General features: G+C 44.5%; 1 protein-coding gene across 1 annotated transcript; it reads right to left on the reverse strand.

Annotated features, from left to right (window-relative positions):
• gtf2a1 (general transcription factor IIA, 1) lies at positions 1-9425 on the reverse strand. Its single transcript, XM_030109534.1, has 10 exons — positions 9181-9425; positions 7154-7255; positions 6897-7074; positions 5028-5092; positions 4492-4567; positions 4250-4371; positions 3697-3801; positions 2147-2443; positions 1963-2052; positions 1-1762 (listed from the first exon to the last, which is right to left on the reverse strand). The coding sequence occupies exons 1-10, from the start codon at positions 9208-9210 to the stop codon at positions 1655-1657; spliced, it is 1173 nt and encodes a 390-aa protein (XP_029965394.1). The 5' UTR covers positions 9211-9425; the 3' UTR covers positions 1-1654.
• Between the last annotated feature and the right edge of the window lie 8340 nt (positions 9426-17765).

A 17765-nucleotide genomic window follows, 5' to 3' on the forward strand; every position in this document is an offset into this window, starting at 1 on the left:
AACATTACATTTCTTTTAATGATCTGAACAACAGTTAAAACACACGGGGGACAAAACAATGAAAAAGCAGAAGGTACAGTTCCTTTCGTTTCGTTTGTGACACGGCAGAAAAAAGGCACACGCGACATCCAGAGACGATGAGCTGGCTCCGCCCCCGGGAGCGGAAACTACGAGAAGAGAAACCATGAATCCTGAAAGCCAAAGACACGCCGTAGTGCTTCACCTCAAGCGTGCTGGAAAACGCAGCTACTGTTTAACAGACAGTTTGGTGGGGAAAAAGAACAAAAAAAAAAAAAAAGTTTTTGCTTCTAAAAATTGTCTTTTCTGTGTGCTGCTGATGTTTCTTTGAACGAAGCGGTCCAAATAAATCAGAATAAATCCCTAGTTTGATTTAAAATTGCTGCAACAAAAGGGCCCTAAAAACAAACTGCAGAGAAACACACAGGCCCGAGTTCCACTCACCGCCGTAGAAAACATCCTCATGTTTAAAAGTGATCAATAAAATGAAAGTACAGGAGAACGAACCGTGGAAGAAAAGATTTGGAACGCTGAACTTGCCCAGCCCAAAGAAGAAGAAGAAGAAGAAGAAAAAAAAAAAAGGAACACTTATCAGATTATAAGAGCACAGTCTGGCTTTTCAACCTTTTCTGAAAATAAGAGCATGTGGGGAACTTTCAGGAATAAATAGGGGCGTGAAAAAAAAAACAAACAAAAAACAAACAAACCCCGCACTCACAGATTAACTGGACTGACTTCACAACACATGGAGAAACTGACAGTGCAAATCTTCTAACCGAAGACACACCAACAAGACACACCCACTCGTTTTTGTACAAATGAATTCAGGATCTTTGTTTTCTCCTGTTCTCAGGATAAAGATGGAATGAAGCTCCAGGATGAAAAAAAAAAATAAAATTAATGGGTGTTTTTTTTTTTTGGATGCAGATAAAAATTAGTCATTAAAAATCAATGTTAAATTACCTTCTTTATTCCTAAACCCTTCATTAGACACATTTTTTTCTTAAAAAAAAAAAAAAAAAATGTTTAAAAGTAGAACTCTGGAGCACCTTGTTGAGAAACATGTGAGACAGAATTAAAACCAAGAAAAACAAATTTCTAAAAGGCAGCGAGCTTGACTGGTGGCACTAAGTTTGGACTTGTAAAGGAGACACGAGTCAATCCAGTCAACTGACTACAGTGCATGAAGGTGTTTCTACGGGGTGATGATGAGTGACCTCTGACCTGTGGGGGAGGAAGAGGAGGAGGAGGAGGAGGAGGAGGAGGAGGTCACCCTGGTCCACTACACCTGTATGAAGTGAAATGCTTACTTCCCCGTGTTGAATTCTCTCAGGGGAAAAAAAAAAAAAGGAGGGGGCAGAGAAGCCTGGAAGAAGGGAAAAGAGAGAGAAAGCGAGAGAACCAAGGCTCCGTTCGGACTCCCCTCCCCCTGCAGGCTCGGCGGGGCGTTTCTCTGACGACGCCCGGCTCGTACAGTACCTCACAGTCCTTTGGATTCGTCAGAGAGTTCTCAGAGACTCAGAAGTGGCGTCCTGAATGGATCCAGTCACAGAGGATGGAGGGATGCTGAAGTGTCCGGTGACTGGAGGAGGAGGAGCCGCGGCTCCCGCCCCCCCCGCTGCTCTCGTTCGTCACTTCACCACTCGGCGTCCCCGATGGCTTTGGAGAAGACGTAGTCTCTCCCGTTCAGATTCATGATCCCGTCCTTCAGGTGGAATTTCCATTTGTTCTTACTTCTGTGGATCTGCGGTGTGAGAGAGAGAGAAGAGAAAATGAAGGATGTGGGCGTTCAGAGCAGGTCGACGCCGTTTCTAATGTCTTCAGCACGCCGGAGATCCGGCCAGACTCGCACAGAGAGACATGAACCGGCGCTGACCCCTGGCCCCGGCTCAGTATTTATACAGTGTTGAGGTGTTGGTTCATCGCGGGATGAAGGTGTCCTACCTTGTCGTACTGGCACACCACTACATTCTCCGTATCGAACAGCTCCTGGTCCTCCTCGTCGCTGACGTCGTCTCCGCTGTTCAGAGGCTCCTGGGAGCAGAGAGGCATCCGCCGTTCACAGGGTTTTACTCACAAAGCCCCGCCGGGAGCGCGCCCGCTTCTCCCGTCGACGGCGTCCCCTCACCTCTTCCACTTGGCCGTCTTCGCCGGCGTCCTTGTCCTTCTCCTCCTCCTCGTCTTCGTCGTACTCCTCCTCCTCGTCCTCGTCCTCTTCCGAGGAGGTGTCCCCGGCTCCGTCCACCTGGAGCATCATGGGGGGCTGCTGCGCCTGCGGCTGGGCCTGGGCCTGCTGCTGGACCTGGGCCTGGGCCTGCACCGGGGCCTGTGCCGCGGCCGCTCCCTGGGCCTGCTGGACCTGCTGGACCTGAGCTGCCGTGGCGGCCTGGCCGGGCTGCGGGGCCATCGCCGCAGCCTGCATCACCTGCAGGGGGCGTCAGAGGACAGACATGCAGCAGAATCAAGACGCTGCTTAAAACTCCTTTGACAATGAGGGACGTGCTGTCTTGCAAAAAAGAAAAATCTGAAAAGCCACATTGTCCAGGGAATTGGTGGTTTTAGAGTTGAGAGTCACCGGATCAGGAATTAAACTTTGCTGACGGCTAATAGAAATGTCCACGCTGTCACCATTGGTAATGTTTGTGGCTTGTTGTTCTCAGCACGTTTGGCTTAATTGCGGGGGGGGGGGGTGTTGGTGCTGAGCTGTGGGGAGCGGTGCAGTACTCACATGCACTGTACACTGCGCCCTAGGCGGCTGCATAGTTCGCCTATTCCCATTCAAACTGCGGCGCACAGACAACGCCATGACTGCATTTGCACTTCCTGCCACTAGGTGTGCTGTTTGCATGTTCAACCTTATTTTACACAGACACCACAGAGGAAGAAGGGCGCCACAGCTGCTGCAGGCTCTCTCTGCATGTTGTTAGAAAAAGAGTGTGAGCCGGCAAGACGTGGTAAAATGTTCGTTGATGCGATGCACCGTTTTTTCAATAAAAGAGAAGAACTGAACGATCGTTTCCGCACATTTTCTTTACGTCGTAGCAATTAAACCGTATGACAAGCAGTTTGTGTACTCAAAAGACCAAGATTCCTTGCGGATAGAACATGCGCAGAACAGTTTTTCATGTCCCTTTCGACCGGGTTTTTAAATATGAATATGAGCATATTCAGGGTTTTGCACGTGTTTATATGGCTGTGCGCCACGTAATGTATTATTCCGTCAATATTCCAGTTAATAAAGAGTTATTGCCTGCATATAAACGTACTCAATCTCGCGGCATTTCGATCTCGCGAGATCTCGTGACACGAGATCTAGCATGGCAGTTATGTCCGTCCTAACGCCCCCTGGTGGCTGCAGGGTCAGAGTAGTAGACGTGATTAATGATCACGCTGGACACATGCGGACTCTAACTCTGAATCTGAAGTGTGAAATAAAGTGTTTGGCAGCGTCGCACATGCTGAGACTTTAATTCTGCAAAACTCCACCGCCTGAGGGTTTGTGTTTTTTAAAAAATGCTGCAAAAAGCTGAGAGAAATCATCATTGTTGCAGTTAAAAGCTTTTGCTTCATATTAGCAGCAAACAACAACAAAGCACCCCTCAGGAGTGTGGAGGCCTTGACGGGTTGTCGCTGTGGCTTTGCAGAGCGGTCAGTCCCTGAAGGAGCCGTGGTTCTGACCTGCGTATTTCCTTGGACTTTGTTTCCTGGAGCTAAGACGATCTGCTGGGGCTGTATGATGACTCCTGTCTGCTGGGGCAGGCCTCCCTGCAGAGGCGCCAGAACCTGCACACATTCAATAAAACACACGAAAACAGTTTCGCTTTTTAAATGCAGGAAATCTCCCGTAATACTGCAAAAACATGCTAAATCTCAAATAACTGATCTGACTGAAAAGCATGCGTTATTACATTACATTTAACTCCTGCTGTTTCTTCTGGAGTGCTCATTAACAGTAATAGCAGAAACACTCCTCAGAAGGGGGAAAAGGTGAGATTTGTGAGATCAGCATCCCCTGATTTCCCAGAAACACCCTGTGTTTTTCATGGCACTTCTCCCTCCACACTTCCAGGTGAATTTTCCAACTGTTGGTTATTCCAGTGCGTCACAGCCGCAGGGCCCCGCGGCGGTGGAGCCTTGTTTAACCCACTTTTCAGGAGGAGTTTATGGACTCACACACACACACACACACACACAAACAAACAGGAAGCATGCAGCTGCGTCGCTGCGTTACCTGCTGAATGACGGGCGCCTGCACGCCGCCGGGCTGCATCTGCTGCTGCAGGAGGATCTGCTGCTGGGGTTGGATGATGTACTGAGCGCCGTTAGCAGCGCGGACCACCTGCAGGATCTGGCCTGCAACCACACCAAAACCTTGTAAACACTGAGGGGAGGGGAGGGGAGGGGAGGGGGGGGGGGGGGGGGGGGGTTTCCTCAGCAGTCACTGCAGAGGAGCGCTGTTTGAGGGAGCTTTACCTTGGCTGGTGATGAGCTGTTGGTACGGAGTGACTCCGGTGGGCAGAGCAAGAGTTGCTGCGGTAGCTGCTGCACTCTAGAGGACAGAAGGAGAACACACACACACACAGACACACACGTCAGAGGCTTCAGTCATGTTTAAAAGTAAAATTTCATGCACTTAAAACCTCGTCACAATTCCTGAAGCAGTAACTTCAATTCTTACTCAGCCAAGATGGAAGAAAAAGATCAGTCAATTTACAAGTGAAGCTTCAGGACTGTGTTTGAAGGTTAAGGAGGGAAAAAAAACAATCAGACGTTGACATTTACAGGTGGTTTGCAGAAGCCGCTGTGAAGCAGAATTTCATCAGAATAACAAAGAGCTCACAGTGTGCGGCGTGAACATTCTGCACAGAGACAATAGAAAAGGAAAATCTTCCTTCGTCTATTCTCTCTACAACCTGCACCGGTCGTCACGCTGGCCGTGTGTTCAGTGGCTACTCGATGGTTTGAGCAGACTCTCAAACTCATTGAAAATGTGCACAAAACCTACTCACCATCCCCGTTGCACTCATGTGCTGAAGGATCTTCGAGTCCTGCACGATGACTTGCTGCTGGGGAGCTGTGGAGAGAAACACGTTCAGGTCACACAATCACAGCTTATCAGCTTCATCGATTCTTCTGACTTCTGTATCTCAGTTATTGATTGTATATTTATTGCAGCACCGTTCATCTATTCTCGTCCTGGATTTCATGAGACAGATTAGAGTCAGTGGAGCACTGTGGAATTATCCAGGCCCGTTGGTGTGTGATCCTGTTAGCAACTACAGCGATCGGCCACTGAACTCCACCACGACACCCTCACTCCGTCATCCAAAGCACACCTGTGCTGTAGGATGGTAATCCCAGCTCCACACTGGCCAAAGGGAAATAAAGCGATCAACTAGTGAGTGCTGTTTGTTTTGTAATGAAACCACACACGCACACATAGAACAATACACTATAAACATAACAATGGAGAGTACACGGACATTCGTGTGGATGGATGATGAAGCTGGATTGTTAATATGAGTGACTCATCTCTAAAACTACCAGTCCAGGGGCCTCATTTATCAACCGTATGCGCAGAGCATTCACACCCAAAGTATGGAGTTTATCAACTTGGACTTATACCTTAAATACAAAGCTTGAAGAGAGTCACAGCAGGTGCAAAAGCCACATATGTCGTCTGTTTTGATTAAAAATGCTCAGCTGGGAATTTCATCTAGATAGAAACAGGCGTTCCGTATGTGGGGTGACGCCGTGGCAGCTGGGTAAAATATATGGAAGTGATATTTTACTGAACCATGAGCTCTGCGGGGAACGAGTTTTCAAAGTGCAGCTGATCCGTTTCCTGATTTACGCACTATACTGGATCCAGAGACAGGAAGAACCGAAGCCAGAGAACATCCAGCTCTGGTTCATTCTGGTATTTCTGACAAGGACTGCGCCACCAAACCACTTAGTTTTGTTTTTTCCTTCTGGCGATCTCTCCTCTGAGCATTAACTGCAGTGACTACCTTATCACAGGCAGCATTTCTCCTTTTGTTGGTTTTTCCAACATTCAATGTAACAAACAATGTTTTCTGGTTTATTTCAACCTGCTGAAATGTATTTCAGATTCAGAAAAGTGAATACTTTTTTTTAAATAAATAGGCATGTTGTTGCAATATGTGGTTAATTAGAGGCGTTTCTGAAGGGAGATGAACCCTAAAGTGCATGAATTAAGAACAAGTGGGATTTATCAACACTGATGACTTACTGATGTGGATACAGCCCATGTATGCATCGTTAATAAATACATTTTTTTTGTCCTTACAAAAAACTTACATTCGTAAGACATAATTCAGAACTTTTTGTACGGTTGATTAATGAGGCCCAGGAGAACATGGACAGGAAGTCATGACACTCTGTCGGTGACTCTGAGCACCACTGTCATGTAAACACTCCCACAACTTAATGACAGTTTCCTGTATTCGCTTAAAAACATCATTAAAAATGGGGCCCAAGACACAAACTCCATAAGAAACAGGCAAAGGTCAAAGGGCTTGACCTCATTTTTATAATCCCTCTGTAATCAATGTATTTTTAATTTATTTCAAAGTGAAAGGGAATAGATGCTGACATTAAACACCTCGCTTAGAAATGTAAAGTCAGCGCCAGCGAACCAGCAGCCAGAATCCTCGTGTTTATTTGAAGTGGAAGACCTCAGACGAGAATTCCGTGGCCCTGACAAAGCTCAAAGCTACGCTATGTTAACAAAAACACAGGGAGTGAGACATTTCTAACGAACACATGCTTCTGGCTAGAAGAGTCTGGTACAGGTGTTGGATGAAGCTCTTCACGTGAACATGTTGAGGTTTGTGCTGTCTCTCCTGTGGACCCACCTTGCTGCTGCTGCGGGGGGAGGATGACCTGCTGCGCCTGTGCGGGCTGGGTCACCTGCTGGACCTGCTGGGCCTGCTGGACTTGCTGCTGCTGCTGCTGCTGCGCCTGCAGGGCCGCCTGCTCCTCGGTGTGGAAACCCTCCACGGCTTTGGACTGCAGCAGTTTGTTCTCCCACAGCTGCAGAGAACCAGAGGGAGGTTCAGGATCATCCAACTCCGGGTCCGATCGGGCCGGCCCAGTCCGGACTGGCGCTCACCGTTTTCAGCTCCAGGAGGACCTGTTCGTCCACGCCCTCGTCCAGAAACAGCTCCCGCACCTCATTGATCACGTCCTCGATCACAGACTTGTAAAGTTTAGGCTGTGGAGGGGAAACACGAGGAGAGTGTGAAAGGTCTCTGAGTTAGTCTGCTCAAGAGGATTTTCAAACTCTGCATTAAAAACTGCAACATATCTAATCTGGCAAGAATCTTCCATTAGAAATAAATCGTCCCAGATTGGTTTTCAACTGTCTTCACTTTACAATTCTTCAATTTTGCCATTAAGAGAGGGAAAAAAAGCATCTAATCTTGTAAAATTAATCATACATTTAACAATTTGACCAGATTAGGAAGGATGCAGTTTTAATGCAAAAGTTAAGAATCATTCCAAGCAAATTTTTAGTTACTTTCTAACAAATTAATAAATCTGAGATCATTTTGACCAGATTTAGCAATGCATTGTTAAATTTTGCAACCAAAACAGGGCTATATCTAATCTGGTAAAGTTCAGGTTGTGACAGAGCAAACATTAGGAGTGTGGGGATAAAAGAAAGCTCTCAAGGTTTGATTTCTTAGAAACTGCATTAAAAACAACATTAATCTGAACAAATTTGTAAAATGGCTCCAACATCTTAGATACATTTTCTTGGGAGGATTCTTGCATTTTTACAATAAAAAACACATTTAATCTTGGGAGAATTTTCCATTATTGATAAATCTTCCCATATTGGACATGGATTTTTTTTTCAGTTCGTTTTGTTTTTAAATTTTGCAAACAAAAACAGGACCCTATATAATCTGGTAAGAGCTACCAATGACAGATTAGAAGAACAAAGTGATCAAAAACATTTTACAAGTCAGACATTGGCAGAATATTCATTTCAGCATTCATCAGGAGAATCCAGAAAGCTGTGTGTTTGTGTGTGTATCTCTGCTCCTGCAGGGTAATCTCTGGGTGTTTTAGCTGCTGGCTGTGCCTTGTTGTTCATCCCCTCTGTCGCGAGCAACAACGTTTACGTCCCACGAGACTGATGCGCGATCGCAACCCGGTAAACACGCAGCTGAGGCGGGTTGGCGGAGGAGGAGGCCGCCGCCGCCGCGCCGCCGCGCCGCCCCGCCGGTCCGCCGCAGACCTCGGTCTGAGCCGCCCTCCTCCCTCCTGCCTCCCCCTCGGCCCGGTCGGCTCCTCCACTATTTAAAGCTCCGTCTGGTGTTTATATGTGGAGCCGCGTGACGTAGCGTCGAGTAGCACCTTCCCATCCCGGGCAAGTCTATATTAGAGAGCCAACATGGCGGTATAAAACCAGGCGGCGGGAAGGAGGAGGGCCAGAGCCGCGCGAGACACACACCGGGCACAAGGAAGCCATTTTACACAGCACGGCCGGGGGCACTTCCCTACTAAAATACTACACTTTGAAGGAATTTCTCTTCTTATTATCTCTTCGCTTCACTATTTTGTCTCTTTTTTTAAAGGGAGGTGGAGATATTTGTCTTTTTCGGGTGGAAGAGGAGGTTTGGGACGGATAAATCCTCTCCGCTTGGACGTGGAAATGGAGGACAATGATGAGGCAGCAGACTGACTAAAAGCGACGAAAACCTTTAATAATTTCTTTTTCAAGGAATAAAACTAAAAAAAGAAAAAAAAATCGGGGTTGTGACAATGTGCTTTGCATACATCTGTAGTCCTCTGCCTATTTTCTTAACTATTTAGCAGAAACTAGAGCTACAACGGCAGCACAGGCATCTAAAAATATTTTATATTAGTATATCAGAAGCCTTTTTAAAACGGTGAAATGAACGAAACGGCCAAGAAACCCCTCAATTCTCTATTTAATTTGACATCTCCCTCAATTAATTGGTTATTAATGGTGAATTTACTGAACCTGAATTTCCCTCGTGATGGATGTAACAGTGAAAGTGTTTAATAAAGCAGATTCATTCAAAAAAGACCAGCTTGTTGACAGTTTTTCATTAACTTCACCCCCTTTTCCCTCCCCACTGACAATCCTTAGAGATTGATCCTTACCACTGGGTTCGAGTTAGCCGAGCTCGCCATTATACGCGTAGTGTAAAAACCACACGGAAATAGGCGAGAGACAGAGAGCCAAAAATATACAAAAAAGCGGGTCAAAACAACTGGGAGCGGTACTTTAAAACAGCCGGCATCGCGCTTGTAAATAAAACACAGTTTTGACGGTCTTATTTACACTCCCGGGCTGCGACTCCCCAGCCGTCCTCCGTCCGTCGATGTCCTGCTTTTTATACTGAGCGAAGGAGCTGCGAGTGCGCGAGACATAGGGCAGGGTCAAACACAACATCTCGCGAGAGTTCCCTTGGAAAGTGATGACGCATCGTTACAGAGGCGTGCTGGGAAATGTCGTTTAAATAAACGATAAGGGTTGAGCTGAGTTTAAAACGACGAAACTTCTTGAAATAGTGCAATAATAACTTTAGAATTATAGCTTGAAATATTTTTGTTGTTGTGGTGGTGGTGGTGCGGAGTATTTGTATTGGAAGTGTTTATATTTTCCCAAACCTAACAATTATTAGCAGAAACTATTGTTCATACAGTGAATACATTGTTTCAATTATCCCTAAGGAGGGAAAGGACAAGTTGGAATATAGCAATTATTGGCCAGTTAGTGTCTCAAATATAGACAATAAACTTTTTACCTCCATTATAGCAAAAAGACTGAAAACCCTCTTACCCAGTATAAGAGCAGACGGGGTTGATCAAACAAAGACAGACACAGGACAGCATCAGTAAGGTGTTACATGTGATTACACAAGTTACCCAGCAAAAAATGAAGACACTGGTGCGAGTCCTGACACAGAAAAAAACATTTGACAAGGTGAGGTAGTCACTTTTATATAAGGTACTTGACAAATTTGGTTTTCATCCATCTATAATCAATGTAATCTCTGAGCTGTATAATAAACCTACAGCCAGAATTAATTCCAGTCACAGCATCAATAGCTGATATAAAACTGCAAGACCAAGTAAACTTACCAGACAAGCACATATGACATGTGGTGCTCTTAGGTTGGAATAAGGCAATCAAGCTTTGTAATCTTGAAGACAAAACTAAAATTGTATGATGGTGCACATATGATTCTGAATTTACCCCAGTAAGTATGAAAACAGGTTTAGGAAGTGGATCTCAAAAGACTTAAGTAAATAAAATATAACAGCATGAATAGAGAGCAAAAAACTATGTGAAAGAGAAGTGGGCAAGAGGCTCAAGACAACAGGTTAGACAAATCTCTTCAGAATAGCAGACACACTGTATAGAACAATGGTGCTGCCATGAAAGGTAATAGAATAGTAGTAACCTAAAAAGGTGTGCTGTCATTGTGAGTTTCCAAAAAACGCATAAGGCAATAGTTAAAGGAGAAGTTTTTTTTTTTTTTGGACATTTCATTGTATTTTCTTCAAGAAGATATTAATATTGGAATTACGTTGAGATTGTTGTCCTTTTCGGTGGTAATTGTTTGATTTAGTGAAAATATGACATTTTCATCACTTACACCCTGCAAAACAACAACATATTTAAAATTTAAATCTAAAGTTTCTGGTCAGTGATAGGAAAGATCGAGAGAGCATGTAATTATTCTTACACAAATGAACTAAAGCAGATCAGAGTAGTCTGACACATCAGATTATTCTACTCTCTGTCTTTAACTGACCGATGAAAAGGATATCATTAAAACAAGTTTGAAACTTTTTGTTATGAATGTTCACACATTGACATTTATAATAGGAGCAATTTACAGGCACTAAAAGAAGATTGAACATGTTTTTGGACTATGTGAAGAAACCTGGAGAAAAGATACATATTTCCATAGAGAGCACAAGTTTTCCTCAGCATGGAAATCAATCCGAACTGAAGAATCAATACAGAGGTCTGAGTTTAGGCATCAGAGTTACTTACTAATAAGGCAGACACTGAAGACACCGGCCTTGGCGGGCCTTCGAGATTTCATGAGCCAAACTCTCTGGTTGTTGAGCCGTGGTCTGCGTGGATGATGTTCATGAACTTCAGATGGTATAACGCCGCTGCCACCTGGAAGACATGAGAGGTCAGAATGGATCATGTGAACACTGACCAGACTCAGTGTGTCACTGTGAGGGCAAAACCAAGCTCAACACACCTGGTTGAGGATGGGTGTAGAAACCGGAGGGGACAGGAAGTAAAGCTGGAAATAGCACAAAAGGAAATATGGTTCGTTTGCCCTGAGACTGACAAGAACTAAAAGAAAACCACACACAGTGAATTATGTTGCAACACACATTTGGATCCTCATCAGATGTTAGATTGCTCTCTTTCTCTCTCTCTCTTTCCAGTCTGGGACAGAGGAGCTGGATCACATTCTTCAAATGATCATGTCTTCACTCATCCCATGCAGACGGATCAATCTGGAACAATCCTGCAAAGAAACAAGCCAATGCAACATAGCAACAAATAAGAAAACTACTTTAAAGTGTCTTTAATGACACTTTTATAGTGATTTAGTTCAATCAGAATCAGTCAAAAGAACCACCTGGAATACATTCAAATTGCAGACTTTGAACACCAATACCGCAGAGTTCATTATACAGGATGTTATTTCCAGCTTTAGTTTATGCATTTTCCCAGTATTATACCTGAATCCAGAGCAGCTGAGGGTCGGGGTTTTCTGTATCATCAAGCGGAAGGCTGCACAGCGTCAGCTCTGAAGTCTGAAGGCTGCCTGACCAGCCTGTTTCCTCTCTTCCTGTTTTACTTGAACACGTGTGCGTCGCTGCATGCCAGTCCTCCTGTCTGCCATCCCTCTGTGTGTGTTTGTGTGTGTGTGTGTGTCATTCCTTAATGTGTTTCACACATCAGACGTCTGATGCTCAGATGTCTCCTCGTCTGCTCCCAGTATGTTAGAGCAGCGTGATCACAGCTGAGAGGATTCAGATAAATTCATCCAGGAGCATTTTCCCACCTTCTTCAGGAAGTGTTCGCATCAAGGTTCAAGGTGACTTTCTCAGAAGTCAGAGCGAGATGAAGAGATCACCGTGGTCACATTACAGCCTACACCACTTAAACTGATCAGAACTTCACACAGAGTCAAGTGCAGCTAAAGTAACTCAGAAAAGCAGATTACTGTTGTCCAGTACAGCGATTTTGTCACAGATATTCTCAGTTTAATGTGTCACTTTACTTTGTTAAACAAAAAAATAACATTGTTACTGCAACAAGTTACAAACTTACAAAATTAGAAAGTTACAAAGTAACATGCTACTCCCCAGCACTGCTCACTGCAGCTATACACGAGCCTCTGTTATGGAAATATCCTGCAAACCTTACTTTCAGCAGCTGTATTAGATTATACTTCTTTTCTATTTTCTGCCATCGAGAATTTGCTTCATAAACTATTTTTTCAATCAGCTTCTCCATTTAAAATGTGGCCAGCAGGTGCTGCTGATGATATTTATTTCTTGTGTCACACTTCCATTATCCATGAAAAGCACATTCTGCTGCACCGTGCATGGAATATAAACTGGAACTGAAGATGAACTCCATTTAACTTTTGCTTTTTTTTAGTGCAGCCTTGGTGTGTTTGAGGCTTTATAATAAAAAAACAAAGAGATAAAACAGTGAAAGGTGTCTGTTTCAACACACTGCGATGAAGGTTCATGTGTCGTTAACTTTTCTTTCAGTTGATCTTCTAAACCAGTCATTTTCAAAGTATGTGGTGGCTAAAAGGGAAAAAAAGGAGGGGTGGTCCTTGAAGTTTGGACAGTTAACAACAACAACGAAATGGTCAAACTATGAGACCAGTTTGGAGCTTTTTGTGGGCCAGTTTTGGCCCACGGGCCTTATGTTTGACACCTGTTTGACTGCTGTCATATAAACACATGAAAACCAAACATCAGCTCTGGAACAACATCAAAGGTGTGCCAGGTTCAGAACATGTGGAGAACAGTTTTTAAATTAAATGTGGGAAAGCCTCTGGAAGTCTGGAATTCAACCCAAGATCACCTATCAGTAATTACACACACACACACACACACACACACACACACACACACACACACACACACACACACACACACACACATACACACACACACACACACACACACACACACACACACACACACACACAGATCCACTTGTTCTGCTGGTTCTGTAGTAACACCGTACCACCACAAGAGTGTGATCACACCACACACACCAGGAGAACAATCTGACACACACACACACACACACACACACACACACACACACACACACACACACACACACACACACACACACACACACACACACACACACACACACACACACACACAATCCATTCACTTTTGTAGAGCTTGCAACTATTTTACATGTTATTCAATAAGGAGAGATTGAAGTGTGTGTTTCTCGTCGTCTCCTGGTTGAAACACACTCCTGCTCCTGAGCTCCAGGGAGGGAAAAAATGTCCAAAAGAGAAAAAAAAAAACCCCTCCAAAATAAAACAATAAAGCTTGGCAATAAATGAGAGCTGACAAGAGAAACGCTACCTCCACTTCTGTCTCCATGGAAACTTGCCTGGCCGGTCACTCTGTGGATATGGATGATATAGACACACACACACACACACACACACACACACACACACACACTCGAAAATGGAATGTCACAGCATCTCGATGAGTTGAATTTATTTCCCTGGGATGAAATGAGGCCCGGCTGACCCCGATGAGGACATGCTGGTGAATTTACCTGTAACCTCCCCTCCTCTCCTTGGGGGGGGCGGGGGGCGGGGGGAGGGGGGGGGGGGGGGGGGGGGGGGGGGGGCGAGGAGAAGTGTAGGCATTAGGAGATAAGAGGAGGGACCTCGGAGTGTAATCTGTGTCTGGGAATCTACAAGATGAGATCAAACGCTCAGCTGTGGCGCGGCGTCGCTTACCTCTGAGCCTCGCTCACTGTAGCTCAGCAGTATGATCCCCTCTAAAGATCTGGAGAATGCACACTTCTTTCTTTCTTTTCTTTTTTTTTTTGCCCCTCATCATCCCCCCCCCCCCCCCCACCCCCCCCCCCCCCCCCACCCCCCACCCCCCAACCAACACTCTTCTTTGCTGTAGTTGCATAGCAACAGAGGAGCTGCTAGCTCCAGTTGTGTTGTGGTGGGAGCGTGCAGCACAGGGAGGCACTGGCTCAAGATTAAGCCGGTCTCTGCTTCAATTATGAATGGGCCTCCTCCTCCTCCTCTTCCTCCTCTTCCTCCTCCTCCTCCTCCTCCTCCACCGCCGCCACCACGATCCAAAATGGCACCGCTCGCGTCGATAAGAGACGTCGAGGAACTCTTTGGTAACTCTCTTCACTTCGACCCCCCCAGCCCCCTCTCCGAGGAGGAGGAGGAGGGGTTCGACTTTAATCAGAATTATTGAACTTAAATGATTAGAGGAGGCAAATGAATAATTAACTGGCTGGAGAGGCCCGGGTATGATAAGACCCTTGTTGATGGGAATATGGGAGGTTAATGATTGGGGTCAGTCTGGAGAGCAAATTAAAGAGCCTCCAGTCGCACAAAGCCAACACTTTACACACCGGGGGGGGGGTTACAGTGAGCTGAAGTGGCAGGTGATATGTCTGACGTGTCTTTTGTTCGGGTATTTCACTTTACGCCCAAGTTTCCTTCCACTCTTCCGTTGCAACAAGGACAAATTGAAGATTTTTGTAAAAAACCTTCACAAATTTATTCAGTTTCATAGATTTCTGGTTCGATTTTTACCGTGCAGATAATGATTTTTGACTTTTTCCACACGTGCAGGCAGGGGCGACTTTCATCAAGGTAATTAATGCAACATAATTTATATTAACTAACAGATAATTACAACATATGTTTGGCTCAAAATGCTCTCTGGGGCCACATCGCTACTGTTTGGTGCCCTCAGCTGTGGAAATAACACATTACAAGTCCTCACAGCTCTGTAAGGAAACAGCTGGACCTGTATTCGTTTCCATTTTTCAATTTACAGAGTACAATTTGCACCATTTGTTTGACTTCTCTACATTTTAAAGTCATGAAGGAATGTCTGAATAAAAGCACAACTTCAATTAATCTGTATTTTTACAGTAAAAATGTGCGATTTATTTCTACATTTGTGTGAAATTAATGTTGTTAATCTGAAAAATGTGTTTTGAATTTCGATATTTGACACAGGGAAATGAAATCCAAAGTGTTTTTTGGGGTTTTTCAAAGAACCGCCTTCCTGTTCTCCAGTGGATGAATCCTCCCAGCGGTGATGACCTTCTGACCTTTCCTCCAAAGCCACCGGCGCATGAAGAGTTAAATAAGATCAGATGAACAGATTCAGTTCAGACTTTCATGGAACCCAGACTATGAATCCTCCAAAGGATTCTCATCAACTTCTGCCCTAAAAATCACATTTTTGATTAATATTAATATGTTTTGACGGGTTTTTTTTTGGAATATATCATAAATTCATGTCCTCCAGAGGATAAATAATGCTGACTTAAGAGATTCTTTAAAATTTCCCACAGTTTCCCCTCATATATTTAACTAACTTTCCGTATTTTATGTCTTCAGTCAAAAAAAAAAAACTTATCTTCTGCAACTCGTATTTTTTTTTATTATTGCAACCAACTGGAAGACAATACATCACATAAACATCATTGTAGTTTTTCAGAAAATGGAAAACAAAATAAAACAACATTTATATATTTTTTTGCCACGGTATTGGACAACGTTGATATTTACATGTAGTGATGAAATAGGTCTTGAAATCATTCTTTGGCAATATGATTGCACAATAAGGAGAAAACCGAAACATTTACTGAAAAAAATAAAACAAAACGAAAAAACTTAAAAAAAAAAAAAAAAAAATTAAGGAGAAGAAACCAACACCCGGGTGTACTCTGCATCACATCTCACAGATCAATAACAGTTTTGCATTTTGACATCTCTAACCTATGGCTTTCCAATAATCAGCTCAGACGTTCACCAGGAAAAAGTGGCAGTATCGGAGAGGATTTCGTCGAGAGGAAAGCAAAATAGAAAATGGGTCTTCATAAAAAAAAAAAAAAAAAAAAAGGCATTAAAAACATCAACAGATGAAATAAAATGGCAACTGGTTTATTGGAGAGCAGTTTGCGGTTTTGGCAGGTTTGGAAAGAAACACTTGTTTTCGGGGGACTTTCAGGCAGTGAAGTGTGTTTCCAGGACTCACAGGTCGGGAGGTCAACTTCCCCAGTGAGACACAGGAAAAGAAAAAAAAAAAAAAAAAAAAGATGGTGGCTAAAGCAAACCCCCTCCTCCTCCTCATCCTCCTCCTCCTCGACACGTTACTGTTACATCAAATCCCGGCAGACAGAGATCAGACGAGAGACGGATGGCACACGACACCAACAACCGACGCCGCGTCTCTGTTTTGGCCTCTTTGAAAGAAAAAAAAATAAAACCAGGGGATGCCATCCGGGTTGCCATCCGGGACGCCATCCGGGACGCCATCCGCGATGCAGAGGTGGCGGCGGCGGCGATGCTACAGGTGGTGACAGACTGCCCCGGTCTCGGCCTCCACCTGAACCGACTGCCTCTTCCGGAAATCACCATTTGACCCACGTGAGCAGGTGGAGGGAAAACTTTTGAAACACCTGTCGGCTCGGCGGCAGTGCAGCGTCGGCGTCTGGCCAAAACTCAAGTCACATGCTCGTACACCTCGCAGGGCGGCGGGAAGATGTCAGAAAACAAACGAAAAAAACAGGAAATCATCAACAACCTCACATCTCCTGGTTAGTTATTCTCTCATAAACACAACTTTTCTGCGTCGTATCCACGAGCTTCATGTGCTAAATAATGCAAACATAAGGCCCGTGGGCCTAAACGGGGCCATAAGATGCATCAGTATGGCCGCCAAACCAACAAGGTAATTGTAAAAATTCCAAATAAAGTATAGATTTTTGTTGACGAGTCTTTCTTGGTTTGGTTTTGTGATAAAACAGACAATTTTCATCGTGTTTACTTTGCGCCACAACCAAGAAAAACGCTCAAATTTTAAATTTACAAGCAGTTATGGCGCCATTTTCCCGATCCGACGCACTCGAGGGCCCATTTACACATTTTCAAGTGAAAACACAAAACATTTGTTGCATTCTAGGCAGTTGAAAACCGAAGGTGTGTGTAGTTTCACGACCAAAGCTACCAACAGCACCCACTAGTGGCCCCACATGAGAACTACAATTTTCAGTGTGACGTTTGGATGTGAACAGCGAGCAAATGCTAAACTTTTCCGTAACGAAAACGCAAAAAACGATGCGTTTTCATTTGAAACGTGTAAAACTCTCTCTTTTTCAGCGTAGAGCCGTCCAGAAGATGTGAGGTTTGTCACGTTTTCCGCGTCCGTCCGATTCAAACGATGTCAATGAAAAAAAAAATAATAAAAAAAAGAAGTAAGGACTCGTGTACATTTACACACACATACACACACACTGGGAGCAGAAATGAAATCAATACTGTTATAAATAAAGACAGGTAACGTTCTGTCGGGACAACAGAGGTACTGGGGCGGGGGCAGGCAGGCAGGCACAATGTTAAAGGGTGTGTGTTTATCCCGGGCACACAAACTCACAC

The sequence above is a fragment of the Salarias fasciatus genome, chromosome 15 (assembly GCF_902148845.1).
Source record: "Salarias fasciatus chromosome 15, fSalaFa1.1, whole genome shotgun sequence".
NCBI lineage: Eukaryota > Metazoa > Chordata > Actinopteri > Blenniiformes > Blenniidae > Salarias > Salarias fasciatus.

Coding starts and splice junctions, on each gene's coding strand:
- gtf2a1 (XM_030109534.1), bottom strand. CDS start 9,210: ATGGCGAGCTCGGCTAACTCGAACCCAGTG. Junction 5,093..6,896: donor CCCCCCGCAGCAGCAGCAAG/GTGGGTCCACAG, acceptor TTCTCTCCACAG/CTCCCCAGCAGCAAGTCATC. Junction 2,444..3,696: donor AAGTCCAAGGAAATACGCAG/GTCAGAACCACG, acceptor CGCCCCCTGCAG/GTGATGCAGGCTGCGGCGAT.